General features: G+C 41.7%; 1 protein-coding gene across 1 annotated transcript in view; it reads right to left on the reverse strand.

The window, feature by feature from the left end:
- Positions 1–1,605: 1,605 nt before the first annotated feature.
- The window catches only part of meox2a (mesenchyme homeobox 2a), a 57,959-nt gene continuing 38,092 nt past the window's right edge, over positions 1,606–21,472 (reverse strand). Inside the window, exon 3 of the mRNA XM_078238408.1 lies at positions 1,606–4,114. Coding sequence (XP_078094534.1) covers positions 3,890–4,114 — 225 coding nt within the window. The 3' untranslated portion in view covers positions 1,606–3,889. The remainder of the gene's footprint in view (positions 4,115–21,472) is intronic.

Below are 21,472 nucleotides of genomic sequence, written 5' to 3' on the forward strand. Positions count from 1 at the left end.
CTGTTTTACTGCACCATCAAGAAGCCATATGTTTCTCAGGTGATTACTGTCAATATATTGGATTTCAACCTACTTGAAGTTCATTAAGCAAATTGCATAATTATTATTCCCAGCAGGTAACTAACTGAACTGATTTGCTTTCATACCACCAGGAATTGAGTATATATTACTTCAGAAGCCATTTGAAATCTGCTATTAACTCTTAGGAAATGTTATGCAAGCGGATTTATCTGAGAGGCTACAGAGTCTCTCTGTATTTCAGCAAATAATGCTGTAATAACAGCATTATTTGCTGAAAGGGCCAACATCTTTTTATGAAATAGTTTTTACAACCCCTTTTCAATTTTTCAGTTACATATTATGTCAAGATATACATTGTGTTGTAACCTGTAACTTCATCACTTGTGTCAGGATACAGACGTAGTTTTAAATAATCTATATTCATATTTGTGGGTATTAGAAATAATATACAGCTTTAAGCTTGATTTTGAGTTTTTGTGTAGGTTGTGTAAGAAAGGGTTGAAATTTTAGATAAATTCATATTAAACAAAAGTGCCTGCATGTCTGTGGGTTTTCATTACTTTAAACTGAGAGTCTATTGCAATTAAAGGATTTATGATATGAAAACAAACAGGGTTTAAAGAAAGACTCAGCTGTTGCTTAGCAACCAGGTGCCACCCTAGGTTAGAAAAAACTTTTGAGTTCAGTTTTAAGCTGGACCCAGGAGGAGCTGGATAGGACCAGGGAGCTACAAAAAGCAGACTTCTCAAAGAACAAAAGAAAATCCAGAAACCAGAGAGTTGGGACAAAAAGTATGTCTCATGAAGATAGTTAACTGAAAGAAACAAAGAACAAGAAGATGAAAAAAGGTACTGCTGGATGAAGTTAAAATTAAAAATGGTGAAAGTACCCTGATTTAAAACGATAGCTGCAAAGACCAGATTTAAACTGAGAAGCCAGACATCTGAGGTAAATCAAAAGTTTGGTATTTTAATACAGTTTGTGAAGCAATAGTATTCTGTTGGCATAGCTGGGTACCTGAGAGATAGTGTGGAAACTTGAATGCATGTGTTATTCCAAGAGAGTAGAATTATGAAAGGAGAGATTGAAATCCTGGAAGTTGATCCTTAGTGAGGGCATCCGAGAGAAAGCTTTGTTTTTCCAAGAGTTTGGAAACACTTGTTTGGAAATTGGAGTTCCAATGAAACCAGTTGGTTCACAGTGTGATAAACATTTGGGGTGGGGGATGAGAAATCCACTTGTATGGGTGGCAACTGCCATTTGGTTTTAGAGTGTAGTGTGTCTACCATGTAGGTTTACATGGACTATATTTTCCGAGAACATTATAGAGTATAAGATATATTTTGTAACTTGTGTTAGTCTTAAAAATGTGATGATATAGGTGGGGTGAAGGAGTACTAAGTTATAGTTGATCTTTTCATGTTTAATAAATGTTTTATACTTCTGTTAAAAATGAATTGTTAGTGATGTCACTCTGTTCATTTGTGTCTCTAAGCAAAAAATAAAAGTTACAGTCTATTGAGCCAGGGTTCCATTCTGGGACTTGACTGCCCAGTAGTAACATCAGCTGGGATCGGAACACTTGTATATATCAAGGTGCCAAACTCTTTATTTTCTGAAGACAATCCCATTTATTACATTCCTGCAATTCTTACACAGAAGCTTTGAACATAAAACTAGAATTTTTTTATACCAACGACATTTGCATCCTTTCTCTGGTCATCTGTTATCTTATATATCATAGGCTGTTGAGGCACAATCTTTACCTGGGATTACATATCAAGATTTATAAAAGCATATTTCTATCACTGTCAAATGTTCTATTTTAGAAGATTTAAAATGCCGCATTACTGGATTGCTGAACTCATTGTGAATCAGATTTTCTCATTGTTAAGACATGATCAGAACAGTAAGAGTCATATTTACCAAGTAATTAATGAAACTCTAAGTTTAAAATATTATTTACAACTATTTATATATTTTGAAGTTTGTATGAATCACATTGGTACTACAGATGTTATGATAATATATATTGTGTATGAAATTTTCCTGCAATCCATTGCAAGTTATTCACCTGTAAACCTGTGAAGGAATGCATAACTACATTAGGAACACACTGAAAATGTCAAGTTGACAATTTTAAACAAAAAGTCATACACAGTAAATAAAATAAAACATACCGGCAGGGGTGAGGTAAAAGCTATAACCTTATCTCTGAATCAGACAGCATTTGTAAACCTTTCTGATGTTACTTTTATTATGTACGTATAATATAGGAATAAAAACATTCAACCATCTAGTCCACCCTGTCATTAAGCATTACATACAAAACCTACTGCCCAGTTGTAACTCAACCCTATTCTGGCACCAAGCTTGTATCTCTCTAATTCCTGGTAGATCAGGAATTATTTCCTCAATTTTCAATTGAGGTACAGCCTTGTATTTCACTCCTGAGTAACCATTATACTACATTAAATACCATAGAGAAGATATTGATCGGAATTTGGTTAGGTTAGATGTGCACATTATTCAACAGTTTATTATATCTCAATAAAATATGTAGGATTTGCTTAATAAATCTATCAGTCATATTGAAAGATCTTCTCAAACAGAAATACTAAGCATGAGAGGGCCAAAAAGAATTCCAGGATGCTATTAGACATTCATGTTTTACCTCGCCTAACTCTGACATGCATAAAATATCAGTGCATAAAATTGCATTATCAACATTATACCTTTTAGAAGTACTCATAAAAACTTCTCAAATGTTGGACAATGCCAATAGATTATTGTGATAACACTGGATTAAACTGTTTTTGTCATCACTTGGCTAAGACTCATAACAAATTGGTTAAACTAGTGATCTTGATTGTATAATGTCAAATTATCCAGTTACACAGTGATTTGTTTACTAATAATTGAAGTAAAAATAATTTGGCAAAAACAGATTGGAAACAGGAATTTCTATTGCCCTTTGAGCAAGAAAAATGAAAACTGAAATCATCGTCGAACTTTCTGCTGCACTGAATGTTTCAATGTTTGTTTAACATTTTGCTAATAACTAGTTACATGTTATTTTCATTTACGTGATAGAATTTGATAATATTTCACCTTGGAGATAACATTAGTATTTCCAACACTCAGCTGGCTGTTGAATGATATCCCTAATGTGCATGAAATGACTACTGACAGGGCAACAAATTAAGCCTTTATTATTACTGCATGACTTTGGTATCATTCACAAGGGTAGCTGTCTGTAGAGTTTCAAGCTTTTGTAGATCTGACTGAATATTTGTTAACTTCATCAGGTTTTAAAACACTTGACATGGCAATCCTATAAATATCAATGCCTTGTGTGTTGCTGCTGCCTGAAAAGTTATTTTTCTATTTGAATAAGTATTGCACTGATGTTTAAGAATACTGGTGAAGGTGACGGCATTTTCTACTGTCTCTTTCAGAGCACTATTTTAAAAATTTCAATTACATTGAATTGCTACATTTCCTATTATTGGGTGAAGATTTCTTCTGTGGCAAATTTGTATACTTATTCTTTATAAATGTGTTTATTATTTTGCTTCACCGACTCACTACACAGAAGAAATCTTCTCTTTTGTTCTCTCGTGCATTTCTGTTCATATTTCTTTGCTTTTTTGTATTAATTCCTGTTCTTATTTACAGTGGAAGTCAAGGCATAAACTTGCAAACTGTCCGATTGTCATATGCAAATATGGAATGTTCAGAGGCTCTGATGTTTGCACCATGTCCACAAGGAGTCATTCACACAGAGGCTGTAAGACAATGTTGTTTGCATTCTCCTCATGCCATTACTTTCCTGAGAATCTGTCGAGACATTCTCTTACTTTGTACATCACAAGTGGCCGAGTTCAGTGCTGTGATCACTGTCTTGGCTTTCATCATTTGATAGAATGTCTCCAGCGTGATGAGCTCCTGACGTGGAGATGCCAGAGAGCTCAGAGGGCAGTAATGTCCCTTTCTTCACATTAACCAGCTCTTTTTCCCTTGCGACAGCTCCTTGTTGGCCTCCTTTAACACGTTTCCATTTCATCCTCCGATTCTGGAACCAGACCTTGACCTAAAATAATTCAGAGCTGATTATCATGTGAAGAAACTTATCAATTTTGCTTTATACTACAATGATGACAAGTAAACATGGCATCATCTTAATGATGGACTTATTATATTTCTGTATTAACACAACAACATGAATAACATTGAGGTTCATTATTATCGGATATCAAAATGACAAAAAATAACTCGTGCTTTTCTTTCTTTGGTCTATCCCCCACACAGAAGCATGAACAAATTGTGAGGGGAAATCTCATAGAAATCTATAAAATTCCAACAGGATTAGATAGGGTAGATGCAGGAAGAATGTCCTTGATAGTGGGAGTGTCCAGATTCGGGGGTCATATTCTAAGGATAAGGGGTAAACCTTTTAGGATTGAGATGAGGAGATGTTTCTTCACCGAGTGGTGAGCCTGTGGAATTCACTACCACAGAAAGCAGTTGAGACCAAAACATTGTGTGTTTTCAAGAAGGAATTAGATATAGCTCTTGGGGCTAATGGGATCAAAGGATATGGGGGAACTGGGATCAAGCTGTTGAGCTGGATGATCAGCCATGATTATAATGAATGGCGGAAAAGCCTTGCTGGGCCAAATGGCCTACTCCTATTTTCTGTGTTTCTATGATTCTATCACAGTTTGCCAAGCATTCCATGAAGATAGTGTTCATTTAAGGATGAACACATACAGGTTACTTGCTTAATAATAAATAAGGTAGATTGTGTAGTGTTCATTCATGTGTGCCTTTGAAGGCAGGTCCTTTGCTCGTTGTCTGCTGATGCTCCATTCTTGTCAGAGAAGGCTGGCCATTATTGCCATCCACTCTTAGGGGCTGAGTAAGGCAAAAGCTCACAAGACTACCTTGGCTGCGACAGAAATTGAACCTTGTTGGTATTATTCTAAACCATATGCCAACTATCTAGCAACTGAACTAACCAGCCTCCACTGTGTGGTGTATGGGGTTAGAAATTGGCATTTTAACCTTTTAGACCAGTGTTCAAACCAAGCCCAGGTGCATCAGACAGACAGGTTCCAGTGCAAATAACTCACAAGAAGGCCCAGAATTTTCCTGAGGTTGGGACCGAGTCATATTGTTGAGACAGAGTAGTAGCATTTAATGATATTATATTCATTTGTTAATGTTTAATACTGGGTGCCAAAAGTGGAAAATATTCCAATGCTAGTTTAAATTACCTTGCTTTCAAAAATTACACGTAAAAGCTGAAAAAAGTAATCAAAATTGCAGCAAAGACAAAGCAAAGCAGGTAAATTATGCTAATCCTTTAAAAATGGCTTGTTAAACTTCATTCCTATGAAACGTCATATTGGACTCAAAACATTAACTCTGTTTCTTTCTCCACAGATGCTGCCAGACTTGCTCAATATTTCCAGCTCTTGCTGTTTTTATTTGTGTTGGAGAAGATGGGATTGTTCTTCTTCGAGAAGAGAAGGCTAAGGGGAGTTTTAACAGCGGCGCTCCATATGATGGCGCAGTTTGATAGAGTAAATAAGGAGAAATTGTTTCCCACTGACTGCAGGGTCAGTAACTAGAGGACAAAAATCTAAGATAATTAATAAAAGAACCAGTGGTGAGATGCTGAGAATTTATTTTGCGCAGCAAATTGTTATGATCTGGAATACACTGCTTGAAAAGGTGAAAGAAGACTCAATAATAATAATAATGGATGTAAACTTGAAAAGGAAACATTTTCAGGGCTATGGGGGAAAGAGCAGAAGAGTAGTACTAATCATCTAGCCCTATCAAAGAGCCAAAACAACAGGATGGGCTGAATGGTTTCTGTGCTGTGAGATTCTATGATTCTTTGAACAATGAGGTATAAGTTAGGAAATTAGCATTAATGTAGTAGTTATTTGCAGGGAATTTTCCCTCTCGGAGAAATATTCCACGAGCATTGAATGCCTGTTCTCAGTGACAGCAATTTCAACAATATATTATTTCGGCTTTTAACAAGAGTCTGCATTGAGAAATACATGAACAGATAAAAGCTAGCTCTTTAATATGCCTGTAGTGTTTACTTTCAGAAGGAATAGAAGGAAGGGACCATTATACGAAGGGACTCTGAGTTAGAGGAGTATGAGTGAGACTGCTACTTATTGCAATGTATTGCCTTTTTGTATCTTCTTGGATTTTATTTCTTAGATAAATATGATCCACTTAGTTACTAATAGAAATGTTTTGTTAGAAAATCCTAAAGGATTACATGAGCTAACAACGTGTAGTTGTCGGGTATTTCTAGACCGCAAGCCAGGAATTCCTGATGTAAAATAAACTGCCTGCTCGGCATTATCCAACATGGCACTGGGCTGGACATCTGCTGTGATCATCAGTTTCAGTGACATTTTTACTGTCGCAGAGAAAGAGATATGTCTTCACGCAACTACCGGATCACTGAGGTCATTTAGTTCTGAAGAAGCTTTCAGCTGAAGGTTCTGTGACTGCTCTTCCAAAATACAGTGATTGCTCTGTTTACTTTCCTATATTTTCTGGATAGGGCTATTGGTACTGCCAATTAAACTAATCTAACAAATTGAAATGATCCCTTATTCCATCAGCTTAATGGGATGGGGTAGAAATGCGTCTAAGCATACTCACTGCAGGGAAGGTGCTGACATATTAACATACACATGACCACACAGCCAGGCTGGATGCAGTTTCAAACCTGCTTCACTTCATTCTCAATCTCAGCCACAATGTACAGGGGCTAGTAACATGGAAGCCAACAAGGAAAGAGTATAAAAATGGACAAAACAGCAGGGCTGCTTTTCTCCATATTCAACTGCAATTATTTTATTTTCTCTTCTAGTTTTAGTTGCCCTTCATTAACTATCAATCCTTAGCTAAGCAATCCTTCCCTGAGATCTCTTCCAATGTCACTCTTGGCTCACCAGCTAAGGACATTTTCAAAAATGGCCACAATTAGTTAGTTCTTTGATGATTGCTGCTGTCCTTATGAGGAACTGTTGAGCTTCTGCACAGTAACTACTCTTAGATTGCACAGATAAGCTGTGTAGGGATGAATGTGATCAGCAGAGCTGGAAGGAGTGGCATGAACAGCTTACTGTTACAGATTGGGTTTCACAAGTTTATCTTGGTGCAAGTAGAGATAGATGGATAAATGGACTCGATCGAATAGCCTAGAGGCCAAAGTTGGGAACCAAATATCCCAGAGTAGTTGACATTTTGAAAAGACGGACAAAACAAGAAAGCAGGGAGGTGGTAGCTGATGCGCGACAATCAAGCACAAGGTACAAGGCTTCAGCGATTGAAGGCTTTTATTGACAAACAATGGAACTATCTAAACACGAGTACACCATTCCAGACTGGAGGGGTCCCGCCTGAGCAGAGGGTCTTATACCTCTCCCCAGGAGGCGGGGCCCGACCAGGATGTGCCATAACAGCATCCACCACAGGTATATTAATCCCACAGTGTAAACACCCTAACCCAACAACAACATTATAACAACCCCACAGTGTCAACACCCTAACCCAACAGTAACATTGGAATAACCCCACAGTGGTAACCAACGATGGTTCACCACAGTAGCCCTCGTGATAAAGGGTGGCATAGGCAGTAATGAGGATGGATATTGACTCAGAAGAACAGGAAGTAGAATTAGCGTGAGTGGAGATAAGAAATAACAAGGGGCAGAAAACACTGGTGAGATTAGTTTAGAGAAACCTTGGCAGTATCTATACTCTTGGATTTAATATTAATCAAGAAATAAAAAGAGTTTGTAACAAAGTTAATACAATAATTATGGCGGGGGTTGGTCTTCAATCTCCATAGAGATAGACAAATCAAAGTGGCAGAAGTGGTTTGCAGGACAAGTGTATGGGCTGCATGTGAGACAGTTACCAAGAACAATATGTCAAGGAAAAATTATTTTAGATCTTGCATTGGATAATGAGACAGGCTTAATCTTACAATAAGCAATACTGTGAGGAAGAATAATAATATGATAGAATTTTCAGTTTAAGTGTGTCACATTTAAGTCTAAAAGTAACATATCAAACTTTAATAAAGTCAATTGTATTGGTAACAGGGGCAAGTTGACATCATCGTCTCTGACGAAGGGTCATCCAGACTTGAAACATTAGTTCTATTCTCTCTGCACAGATGCTGTCAGACCTGCTGAGATTTTCCAGCATTTTCTGTTTGAGCAAGTTGGCTAAGGGGTAGAGGAACATTTAAAGAAATATTTCATAATTCTCAATGAAAATACAGTGAATATATAATGAATATATTGAGAAATAAAAACTATGGGAAAAATTAATAAAACAAAAGAGGCTAAGGATAATATTAGCTTAAAAGATAAGAGGGGTGGTGTTGGGGAGGGGGGGTGATTCTCCCAGCCCATCTCCGGGTCAGGATTTCTGGCGCCGTCAGTTCCGCACCGGAAATCGGCACGGAGCTGACTTTCATATTGAAATGCTGATTCCCATCTTATTCGCAGGCCCAGTACTGAAGTCTCCGGCCCGCTAGCCTCTCTCCCACCCCCTGCCAGGAGTGGTTCATTCCAGTGGGATTTACAACAGCTCCACACTAAAGGGGAAAAGGCTGCCGACCCCGCTGGAATGAAGGGAGGCCATGGGGGCCCCGCAGGAGGTCAGGAGTAAGGACGGGTGCCCCGGGCATTGCCAGCCTGGCACTCTTGCGCAGCCTAAGGGGCAAAGTGGCAATGCCCAAAGGGCACCTAGGCTCTGCTCACTGGGCATATGTGCAGTGCCGAGGGGCAGAGCCAGAGGGGCACAGGGCCTATTGGGGGGGAGATCATGTGGGGACCCACTGCCACTCTACAGTCGGGCTTGGTGGCAGAAAAAGAGAACAGGCTGATTCGCGCTGGCCATCGGGGTGGTGGCAGAGGGCTGCCAGGGGACAGAGGGAGCATTGGGACTGCCGATGGAGGGAGGTGAATAAGGAAGATCGGGGCTGGCGGGGGCGGGGGGGGAGGGGGTGCAGGGATAACAACGGGGCTGACCCGGAGACATCCGGGAGGCCAGCGATCAGGAAGTGGGATGGGGGGGGTCTGTGTGGCAGCGATGCGGGATTGTGGGGCATTTTGCAAATCCCATTCGGCACTTAGAACCTTTTGGGAGAATCCCGGCCAAGGTTTATAAGGAAAAGGTTTAGTTGTTCCTGTTTTCAAATATGGGGTGATGATTTGCATTTAGCCAACTCCCAAATCTATTGAGACGGACAACACATAAATTTTGCACTGCCTCCTCACTTCAATGAATGTAGCAGTCAGCCATCTGCAGCCCACCATCAGCAGAGAGCCTAGCATGCATGGAAAGTATCTGTTTAAGCTGGCCTTCAGATCTTAAAGGCAGCCTATCTCTCTTAAAGGGGAGCTACACTCATAAGGAAGTTGTTGCTGACTCCCTTTGTAGGATGTGGCTACGAGAAGAACCACCCAACATAGAGCAACAGCTAAGAGAGAGGGGCTGCCAGCTTTTCCCATCCTGCACCAGAAGCATTTTGTTTGAGGTCAAAAGGAGGAGAAAAGCAATGTTTCCACAGCAGAGTGGAGGCTCCCAAGGCACACCCTGAGAAGTGAATGGGAGAAGGTGCCCAGGGAGGTCAATTTCCAAATCTTCATAGAAATCATAGAAACCCTACAGTGCAGAAGGAGGCCATTCGGCCCATCGAGTCTGCACCAACCACAATCCCACCCAGGCCCTACCCCCACATATTTTACCCGCTAATCCCTCTAACTTACACATCCCAGGACTCTAAGGGGCAATTTTTTTTTTTAACCTGGCCAATCAACCTAACCCACACATCTTTGGACTGTGGGAGGAAACCGGAGCACCCGGAGGAAACCCACGCAGACACGAGGAGAATGTGCAAACTCCACACAGACAGTGACCCGAGCCGGGAATCGAACCCGGGACCCTGGAGCTGTGAAGCAGCAGTGCTAACCACTGTGCTACCGTGCCGCCCCGAGGGCCTGGTGGCATTGCTGCAGGAAGTTCAATGATGTTTCACGGATAGTCAAGGGCAGTTAATGACTCTTCAAAAAATTCTCCTACCCACTACACCACCAACCTCTCATGCTGCACGTTGCTCTCAAAGCACCAAAACCCCATCACTCACTCATTGGCAATCACTAGCAGTCAGGACAAACATTGAGCTATTCCACCCTCACCAGCCTCACACCAACCTCTGAGCACTTCTACATGCCTCCATCTATTCAGCTATGGTAGGGACATCACCCAAACACACTCAGTGACATCCTTAATTTTCTCTTGCAGGAAGTGGTGGTATATAACAGGAGAGCAGGCGGGGGCAGGTACACCTCCTTCAGCTGAGATCTCTGGAGGAGACAGTTCCTCATTATGTGGCCAGTAGTGTTTGAGATTGTTGTAATGTGGAGATGCCAGTGTTGGACTGGGGTAAACACAGTAAGAAGTCTCACAACACCAGGTTAAAGTCCAACAGGTTTATTTGGTAGCAAAAGCCACTAGCTTTCGGAGCGCTGCTCCTTCGTCAGGTAAGTGGAGTTCCGTTCACAAACAGGGCATATAAAGACCCAAACTCAATTTGCAGAATAATGATTGGAATGCGAGTCTTTACAGGTAATCAAGTCTTAAAGGTACAGACAATGTGAGTGGAGAGAGCGTTAAGCACAGGTTAAAGAGATGTGTATATACGACTTGCCTGGGCTTGCAAGATCTCACTAACTGTCCTGCCTGGAGACAATACACATCTCTTTAACCTGTACTTAACGCTCTCTCCACTCACATTGTCTGTACCTTTAAGACTTGATTACCTGTAAAGACTCGCATTCCAACCATTATTCTGTAAATTGAGTTTGGGTCTTTATATGCCCTGTTTGTGAACGGAACTCCACTTACCTGACGAAGGAGCAGCGCTCCGAAAGCTAGTGGCTTTTGCTACCAAATAAACCTGTTGGACTTTAACCTGGTGTTGTGAGACTTCTTACTGAGATTGTTGTATCCTGTGTTACCAAGAATGTCCAGGAGAACAGAATGCCTCTTATCAACTCCCACCACTCCCTCATCCTGATACCTGGCATGATAGTGTGGCCATCTTGCTTGCCAACCCACCCACTTTCCCTCACTCCAATCCTCCCCTTCTGCATTTATGCTTTCAAATACACAAGAACAGCTGACTAACTGGCCACGAGAGTCCAATGAGGAAGGGTGAAAACAACTGCAGACATCTGAGGGAGGAACACTGTCACTCTATCTGATAACCATAGCCACAAGCTCAGATACTGGCATAAGGTGTACTATAGTGGTGACATAGAGTGGAACAGTGGACATGTGTGGATTAAAGATAGGCAAGGGGGAAAATACACCAGATGTCCCAGCTTACTGAAGGAAGATGTCACAAATGAATTCTGCTGAAATAGGACTAAGATGAGGGCCTTGATGGGGGAGCGTATAAGAGAATGCTAATGATGAAGTACAGGAAAATGCTTAGTGCATTGTCTGATCTGCTGCTGTAATGGAACAGGGAGGGGCCCACCTCCAATGAGGCAGAGGGCATCGCACAGAACCTGGTTTCCACCCTTTCCAGCCTGGAAATAGTGGCCAGTTCTATGGCAACACTTGTGGATACTCTGATGTAATCCTTGATTTGATTTGATTTATTACTGTCACATGTATTAGTGAAAGATATTATTTCTTGCGCGATATATAGACAAAGCATACCATACATAGGGATCAGTAAGAAGTCTCACAACACCAGGTTAAAGTCCAACAGGTTTATTTGGTAGCACGAGCTTTCGGAGCATTGCTCCTTCATCAGGTGAGTGACTCACCTGATGAAGGAACAACACTCCGAAAGCTCGTGCTACCAAATAAATCTGTTGGACTTTAACCTGGTGTTGTGAGACTTCTTACTGTGCCCACCCCAGTCCAACATCGACATCTCCACACCAAACATAGGGAAGGAAAGGGGAGAGTGCAGAATGTAGTGTTACAGTCATAGCTAGGGTGTAGAGAAAGATCAACTTAATGCGAGGTAGGTCCATTGTCTCAACTTCCATTGCAGTACATTTAGCTCTGAAGCCACCGGAGTAGCACCATGTAAGAGTAAAAATTATTTGTAATTGCGCAAAAGAAATCACTTTAATTTCAACATTTATGAACTGTAAGCTTCATTTTAAAGCTCCGTTGTCCAATCACTTCCACTGTTGCCTGCCAAGGGACCTCAGCCCTTGAGGAAAAAGGGTATACAGCACATAGAAAATGAACACAGTGTCAGTCAGAGGGATGGATTGTTGACTGTGGGTTTGCTTTGGATTCTTCCTCCTCCTCCTCTGAAAATGCAGAACTGTGTTCACCTTCCTCTTCTTGTACTTGTAGTCACCTTTGTGGTGTTGTGCAAGGTACTGCAGGCCCTGGTGCTGGAAGCCCTTGCTGGTCAATATTGAAGGATGCTTCCAGATCCGTTCCGACACCTGAATCATATTTTAGGCTTTGGTTGTACCTTTCACCTGTATCAGTGATAGGGCTTCTCAATGGTGTCATCAGCCACATCCTCAGAGGGTAGCCTCTGTCTCCAAGAAGCCACCTGCTGACACTGCTTAAAGGCACAAATATCTGTGGGAGATGTGACTGGCAGAGAACTGAGGCATTAAGGCAGCTTCATGGATATCTTGTACAGACATTTCAGTTCATAACATTGAACATTAATGAAACTGAACCCTTTTCAATTGACCAATCATGCTTGTTAGCCCGAGAGCATCTTGATTGCCACATGTGTGCAGCCTGTCACAACCTGGAATTCTGGGAATTCAGCCAGAGCAGCAAATCCGACTGCCCTCTCATTCTGACTGACCTCATCCATAGCAAAGTGGACCCAAGTGGCAAATGTGGCATCTGTTCACTGGGGGATGCACCTGCACACAGCAGATTCTAAAATTCTGCAGATGTCACCAGCGAATCCCTGGAAAGAGATGTTCAGAGCTCGGGTGATTTTGGAGCACACTGGAACTGTGTGCTCACCTGGTCCACTTAGCAGGAGGTCTTCCTCCAGGAGGCTGCAAAAGTCAGGAACAACCTATCATGAAACTCGGAGCCTCCTGAGGCACTGGTACTCATTCATGTCAGATAACTGATCCCCTGCCCATATACTCCATACCATGTATCACTTCCTGCAAAATGGAGTTCTGTGTTCATCCCTTCTTGACCTGTGGAGCAGTAGGTGGTTAAGGAGGAGGCAGCTGCAGTTCCTCTTGTTCACAGAATCATAGAATCCTACAGTGCAAAAGGCCCATTGAGTCTGCACCAACCACAATCCCACCCGGGCCCTATCCCCATAATCCCATGCGCTTATCCTCAATTGTCCCCCTGACACTAAGGGGCAATTTAGCAATTCACTTAACCCGCATGTCTTTGGACTGTGGGAGGAAACTGGAGCACCTGGAAGAAACCCACGCAGACACGGAGAGAATGTGCAAACTCCACACAGACAGTGACCCAAGCTGGGAATCGAACCCGGGTCCCTAGCGCTGTGTGGCAGCAGGGCTAACCACTGTGCCACCATGCTGCCCCTTTGCAGATGTCTAACATAGAGGTCAAGGAACTGCTTTCATGCTGCTGGAAAGGGTAACAGCTGAAAGTGTAGAACAGAAATGAAGAAAATACCCCAAGGTAACAGGAATGAACTTCAACATCTTGAAAATCATCTCCAAAGCAGTGAAAGCACACTTTCAGAGTAAGTCCAGAGAGCAAAGGTCCTTCACTTGAACAAAGCAACAACCATCACTTCTCACTAGTTAAAGATCTGATAATTGCTCAGTCCCATCAATCTTTGCTGTACTTTCACCTGGCAAGTTTTAGATATGATGTGGAGATGCCGGCGTTGGACCGGGGTGAACACAGTAAGAAGTCTCACAACACCAAGTTTTAGATAGACAGGGAAATCCGTGTGCTGGCAATTAAAACCAGAATCCATGATTAATGATACAGTCAATTGGCTTGATTGATTGATTTATTATTGTCACATGACGAAGAGTATTGTTCCTTGTGAGCTGTTACAGACAAAACATTCATTGTACATAGGAGAGAAGAAAAGGCGAGGGTGTAGAATATAGTGTTACAGTCATAGCTTGGATGAAGAGGAAGATCAGCTTAATATATGAATATACATTCAAAAGATTAATGGTAGCAGGGAAGAAGCTGTCTTTGAATCGGTCAGTACATGTTTTCAGACTTTTCTATCTTTTTCCTGACAGAAGAAGGTTGAAGAGAGTATGTCCGGGGTCCTTGATTATTTGACGGCTTTTCCAAGGCAGCGGGAAGTGTAGATGGAGCCAATGAATTGGAGACTGGTTTGCAACAGTCCCTCTTGAATTTCATGCATCCATGAATGTACTCAAGTTAAGAGCAGAAATTATTTTATTTATTATTTTTAGTGTCACAAGAAGGCTTACATTAATACTGCACTGAAGTTACTGTGAAAGTCCCTGTGTTGCCACACTCCAGTGCCTGTTCGGGTACACTGAGGGAGAATTTAGCATGGCCAATGCATCTAAGCAGCACGTCCTTCAGACTATGGGAGGAAACCGGAGCACGCAGAGGAAACCCACGCAGACATAGCGAGAACATGCAGACTCTGCAGACAGTGACCCAAGCCGGGAATCGAACCAGGGTCCATGATGCTGTGAGGCAGCAGTGCTAACCACTGTGCCACCGTGCCACCCAATGTCATTTCAATCCAAGTCAATGGGTTCCTGCCTTTTTCTCAACATGTTGGGATTTTTTGATGTTTTAACCTCCTACACACATTGACGTGCACCTACCCTGGCAAACTAAAGTTCTTCACTAAGAGTCTACCAAAGGACACTGACAAGTTAAGTGGGAAGATATGAGGTTATTCACTTTGGTAGGAAGAATAGGAAAATAAAATATTTTTACATAGTGGAAAACTGTTAAATGTTGATGTGCAAAGAGATTTGGGTGTCCTTATACAGAATGTTGGCATGCAAGTGCAGAAAGCAATTTGGAAGACAATGTTGGTCTTTAAAGCAGCAGATCTGCAATATTAGAACAAAGAAGTTTTACTGCAATTGTATAATGCTTTGGTGAGACCGCGTCTGGAGTACTGTGTACTGTTTTGGTCTCCAGACCTTAGCAAGGATATAATTGCCTCAGAGGAAATGCAACCAAGGTTCACTTGATTGATTCCTGGGCTCCAACTCTGGAACTTTGCCTCATTTGCATGCTAACCCGACTGAGCGTAGCAAATGAGTAATGGTTAAATTCTTGATGCATTATAAACCTCTGAATCCGAACATAATGTAAGAACGCTGCTTGGATAATAAAAAGCTTAAACAAAAGCTCTAAGAAGGATTACTGTGATAGTTTTGGACATGTTTCAAGAATAAAAACAGCTGGAATACATGGCTGCCTGGAACAAGAAGATTAGGAAGACCAAAGAAGCATTAGATAGACAATATGAAGTGACTTGTCATAGAAAAGATTATAGGTGACTTAAGAGAGCAGGCTGGTTTGTTCAGGACCAGCTACAGAGGAGTGAATTCATTCAGACCCACCATTGCTTTTTTGAGCTGACAAATGGGAATTTAGAAGCACAATGCCTCATGTGGAACCATTTGATACCCAGTCATTGCTAATCTCAGCCAGGACAATGGAAAAGAGGCAGTAATTCACATCAGACCCCCTGGGCTACAGTTGGCAAAGACTATCTCACAGTTATCTCAGCTGGTTGCTACAAAACTATATTAAGTGAACCGCAGTAGAAATAATTTTTGGAAAAAGTGCATAAATAAATGCCAGGTGAGGAATTGATCAAGCTAAGTTGCAACACCCACCATGCTGGAAGAACCCACTGTGCAGGTTCACACACCTGGAAGGGCCATTCGGCATAGTGTGGGTGGCTTCCAGCTAATGTCTGCGGAATCAGAGTCCAACAGGATTCAGTGTTCTGAACAATGCTTTACAAAATAAAAGATTGAGAAATGTAGTCTTGGATGTTATGAGCAATGCTCATATTAAGTATGTACACTTGCAAAATTAAGTATGCACACTTAATTTATTTTTATCAAATCCTCTACTATTTTTACATTCCTGTATTCATGGGTTAACACCTCAGTCAAAATAACAGTAAAATAAATTTGGTGTACGCCTTTTGGGTTCTTGCAGGAAAATTGCTCAACTTCATTTTCAAGCTACAATATTTAATTATTTTGATTGATTGCCGAAATAAAATGTAAACCCAACTTACAATTTCCTCATCTAAAAGCTAATCAAAAAGAAAAACAATGGTAACACTTATGTAACCTTTGCAGAGTTTTCTTACTGCGATTTAATAGAGTGTTCTAGATTAACTACTATTTCTACTCCACTAAACGATGAACCATTGATGTACTAATGCACCTGTTGCGGAATGTCAAAAGCTTCTTCTATTTCCTTAGTCGACAAGTTTCCTCGTATTTATGTCTTACAGAATGATGAATAAGCTGTTGCTTAAAAAGGCCGCCAAATAAATAACCATCAGCTGAGACTCTCTACTGACTATGTGGGACCAGACTCTGACAACTCGATTTGCTGTTCTGTAAATGCATATTTACAGTATGGATTATGGGTTGAGGAATAGCTCAACAGTTAAATTTTCTTTGTTTTATTCAATCATTTCAATGTAAATGTTCCAATTACAATAAGTTTTGTTTCAATAACCCTGTCCAACTGTCCTATTTACATCTAATTTCTCACAATTCTTTCTTATTTGCTAACACGATGGGGGAAGTAAAATAAATTTCCCATTTATATGATGCAAAACTACTTTTTTTAAAACTCAGGACGGAATTTACCAAAAAATGGCAAATTGTCAGGTTCTGACTGAGAATTAACATGATTCTCCCCAGAAACACAGCCTGGTTTTCACTCCAAATCTTCTGACACTTCTGTGAAAAAAAAGTAGCTGGGGCATGTTTTGCGGCATTGTTCTGGCAGGGCCTGTTCGTGTCGGCAAGGCAGGCTCCACAGAGATAGGAGCCCATTCTCAAAGTAAAGTTTAAGGGTCACCTCTCCACCAACCCTCGCACCATCCCCCACTCCACAGACATTGGGACCCCTGAAACATAAGGGGAATACCCCTAACCCTCAAACACAGAGTGGCAACCTCCCCCTCCCCAACCACTCATTGGTCAGGACATTCACCACCCCCCACCTGCCACCCCCCCCCCTCCCCTCACCACGCAGGCATCAGAGTGATCCCAGATGGGGTTCCTTAGTGGCCCTACCAGGTTGGCACTGACAGGGGCAGTGCCAGGGTGGCAGAAAGCAACGATACATGCAAAATACTGCAGATGCTAGAATCTGAAACAAAAACAGAAAAATGCTGGAAAATCTCGGCAGGTCCCAGGGCATCTGTGGAGGGAAAGTACAGCTAATATTTCGAGTCTAGATGACCCTTTGTCAGAGCTGACAAAGAGTCATCTCGACTCAAAACATGGCTCTACTCTCTCTCGCTCCACAGACGCTGTCAGACCTGCTGAGATTTTCCAGCATTTTTCTGTTTTCATGGCAGAAGGCAATGCCAGGGCCCTACCGAGCTATGTCCCTCACCACTCGAGGGCTATACTCACCTCTGCATCCCCGCTGTGGTCATCATGACTGGGGAGGGGGAGGGGAGAACACTTAACGTTGCCGGAACAATGGCATACAGCTGTTTAATGATATTAAAATTCATCCTAATTTATGGAAATCAAATTTACACCCTTTCTGGGGGTGAACCTGATCATGTCATGGGGAGGATCTGGAAACATCGCACTCGGAAATCTCACCGGCACAAATCCATTATGGCCCACTCGTGAGATTCAGTGGTCATAACAAGACTTGCGTGCACAGCGAACAATTCCCAGAGAATCATGCTCTCAGCATTTTGTGCTTCACCTGAATATGCCCCATTGAAAATTTTATCCTTATATGGTACATTTCAAATATATACTAGACACAAGATAAAAATTACTGTGGCAGATTTTCCTCTTTTTATCTTTGATGCTTTGGGTTTCATCAATTTGGGACAATCATTTTCAAAGAATAAGATTTGGGAATGAATTACATCTAGTTTGTGTTTAAAAACAAAGTGAATTTGTGCAGATTTAAAAACTGGGAAAGGAAGGGTGCCTGGCAGACATGGTGAGTGGGTGAGTGTCCTTTGGGAGAGGGGTGATCAAATCAGGGGCTACTTGGGATGTCGGGATAGGACAAACTGGGATGTGGGGCAATCGGAACATTGGGGCGGGTTTGAAGTGGCAATTTGGTGAGCATGGTTTGGAGGTTTTTAATGTAGTGATTCAGAGGAGGAACTGATATCTGACAGTGACCCATAGTTTAAATGTGGAATTAGAGGGAGTCCTCCCACATGCCTTGGCTTCATGTTAAGTTCGGTATCCTTTAACAAACTTTCCTTTTTCCTAGCAGCCTGTAGAGTTCCCTTTAAGGACTGCTGGCTAGACTGGGTGTAAACCTTGTTTTGCTGAATGCAACCAGCCCAGCCGCAGCGACACTGAGGATAACCGAGGTTTGCCCAGGGAGGCTCAAGCAAGTACTGGGTCCTTCACTTCCATAGATAAAAGATCCAAAGCTAATTTCATTTATGGGCCCTGGATGCCTTTTTGTGCCTTCATCAAAATGGTGGACAGTACACTCCTAGTTTGTAATGAGCACACAATTCATGCCCACCATTACTGGAGACTTTAGCTCCTGCTCAGCACCCAAATAACAGGTGGAGCATCATATAGGTTCTAGGTTAAGATACCCATTTCAGAAAACAAGGGACCTTTACTGTTCCACCTTCAGATTACCTGGTCGTGCAATTATATATTGGACAGGACACTCCCTGAAAGTAAGACGCTCAGACCACTTGTAGCAATGACCAAAGAGAACATAACTGAAACTTGCGATGGACAGGTCACAGGGAGAAAATTCTGGAGATGCCCAGTCCAAGCATGAGATCTCTTGCCCAACTCTTCTCCATCTGTTCCGCCCCAGTGATTATTTACACTCAAGTGTAAAAGAGGAAAAGCTGCCTTACTTCTCTAAATCATACTGGCAAAGAAGACTAATTCCAGTTTCCATCCCTGGACTGTGTTGAATTAATGTATTTCAGCTGGGACAATGTTTGGGACAGTATAGTGCCTTGATTAAAATAGGTAAAATTGGTTAGAGTTCTCACTTCCTGATTACTATGCAGCAACTCTATTTGAAAATGTGGCTATAAGGTGAGCATTCTGTAGTTAGATGGCTTGCCAATGCTCACTGCCAATGCTAGCACGTGAATAATGATCAGTAGGTTGAGATACCACTGTATGCCTGCCAGGTGTGGAACTTCATCTTAAGGTGCTAATGCCCTAGGGAAGGAAGAGATTGGAGAAAATAGAAAAAAAAAGCATTCTGTACTACAGGGGTAACTGTGTCCCATGTTTCATAGTCTGCCACATAACAGGTTTGTCAATAAAGATGAAGTCCATGCAGTAAAAGGGACAATGGCAGCATGGGTAGAAAGTTGGCTAGATGACAAGAAACAGAAAATAGTGGTGAAAAGTTGTTTTTCAGACTGGAAGAAGGTATATAAAGATCAGTATTTAAATTTGAGGTTCTGCCACAACAGGTGGCAATGCAGGTCAGTGAGCACAGTGGTGATGGATGAACAGAACTTGGGTACAAGTTAAGATATGGGCAGCACAGGTTAGGATGAGCTCAAGTTTGTGGAGTGTGGGATGCCAGTTCGGAGAGTTGGATTGTTTGCAGGTAACAAAGGTTTCAGCAGCAAATGAACTGACACAGGGTCAATGACAGTGGATATTTCAGAGGTGCAAGTAAGATTTTATGAGTGGATATATAGTTAGAAAATCATCTCAGGGTCACGTATGATGCCAAGGTTGTGAATGATGTCATTCAGCATCATAGAAAGGATATGAAGATATTAAAATATAATATGGGAATATAAAAATAACAGCAACCATTTGCACTTGGTAAGAGTTGGAAGGGCCTGCTAAAAGGAAAGGCTTGCTAAATAGCAATGAATGAAAAATTTGGTGATAGTGAGAATTCACCAGTAGTGGGTGAGTAGCATTGAGTGTGTTTTTATCAAACTAAAACTCAAGCACACTTTCAAACTTTTAAAAATTGCAAGCCACTGGAATTCAACAGTCACTCAGCTCTAAGTGTGCTCCTCACTCGGTGTTAGTTACTGTATCTGCAAGTTAGCCAACCAGTTCTAACTGGTGTGTTCCTAAAGGGATATGTTAGGAAAAAAAATAAACAGAGCACTAAACACAGGGCATGGTCAATCTGTTAATGGAGTGAGAATAGGATTTTGGGGAGAATGGGAATTTGGTGAGAACAGTAATTCAAGCAATGGGTGAAGGAGTAAGTAGTTTAAGTAAGTAATTAAACTAGGTAATTCATACCAAGGAGTGACGGTAAACTGATAAATATAAAAATATTCAGAATAATTAATTAGATCAAGTGAATTAAAGTAAATTTCACACAAAAGAAGATACCAACTTTAAAAAGATCCAATTGCATTAAATAAAAATCTGCTGCAAATAAATAATAGGAGTAAGGCGACACTAAGCTATAAAACATAAATAACATAAGTAGATAAACCTCTAAGCAAAATGATGGGACACCAGTGACCTGTTGCCTGCTGTGCCTGTGCCATATGGGGACCATGATGTGGAGATGCCGGCGTTGGACTGGGGTAAACACAGTAAGAAGTCTCACAACACCAGGTTAAAGTCCAACGGGTTTATTTGGTAGCAAAAGCCACTAGCCTTCGGAGCGCTGCCCCTTCGTCAGGTGAGTGGGAGTTCTAATCACAAACAGGTGATGTCTGTGTCGATATGCGCGATCTTCTTGGAGATCCTCTGCGCTTGGAGCCGGTAGTTTGCGGTGTCGTTCTTCATATGGGGACTCCAGGATCCTTCATTGTCCTGGGTAACCATAGCAGCGGAATCTGCTGGACTTTGAAGATACTCAGGCGTCAGGACCATTTCATGTTCCTGACATCTTTGAATGCTTCTGCAGTTTTAAAAAATTAACTCAGCCACAGCTGTGAGGCCATCATGATAGAGGGGATCACTTTCACAGGAAGGCCTGCAGCCACAGCTGTGGCCCTATGATCCCTCATTATTTGGCCGGGGGGGAGCTGGGTAGGAACGTTCAAAGGAGGAATCAATGGAACCTTGGCCTGACAGCAGGAAGCCACTTTATCAGGCATCTGCTAGGCTTTGGCTACTGTAGGGGGAAACCTGAGCTGTCAAGAAGATCCTAGCAACATCATTAATTTACCCCCAGGTGGGTACATATTTGGTACATATTTGCTACTAATTGGCTA

Source organism: Mustelus asterias, chromosome 2, assembly GCF_964213995.1.
Source record: "Mustelus asterias chromosome 2, sMusAst1.hap1.1, whole genome shotgun sequence".
NCBI lineage: Eukaryota > Metazoa > Chordata > Chondrichthyes > Carcharhiniformes > Triakidae > Mustelus > Mustelus asterias.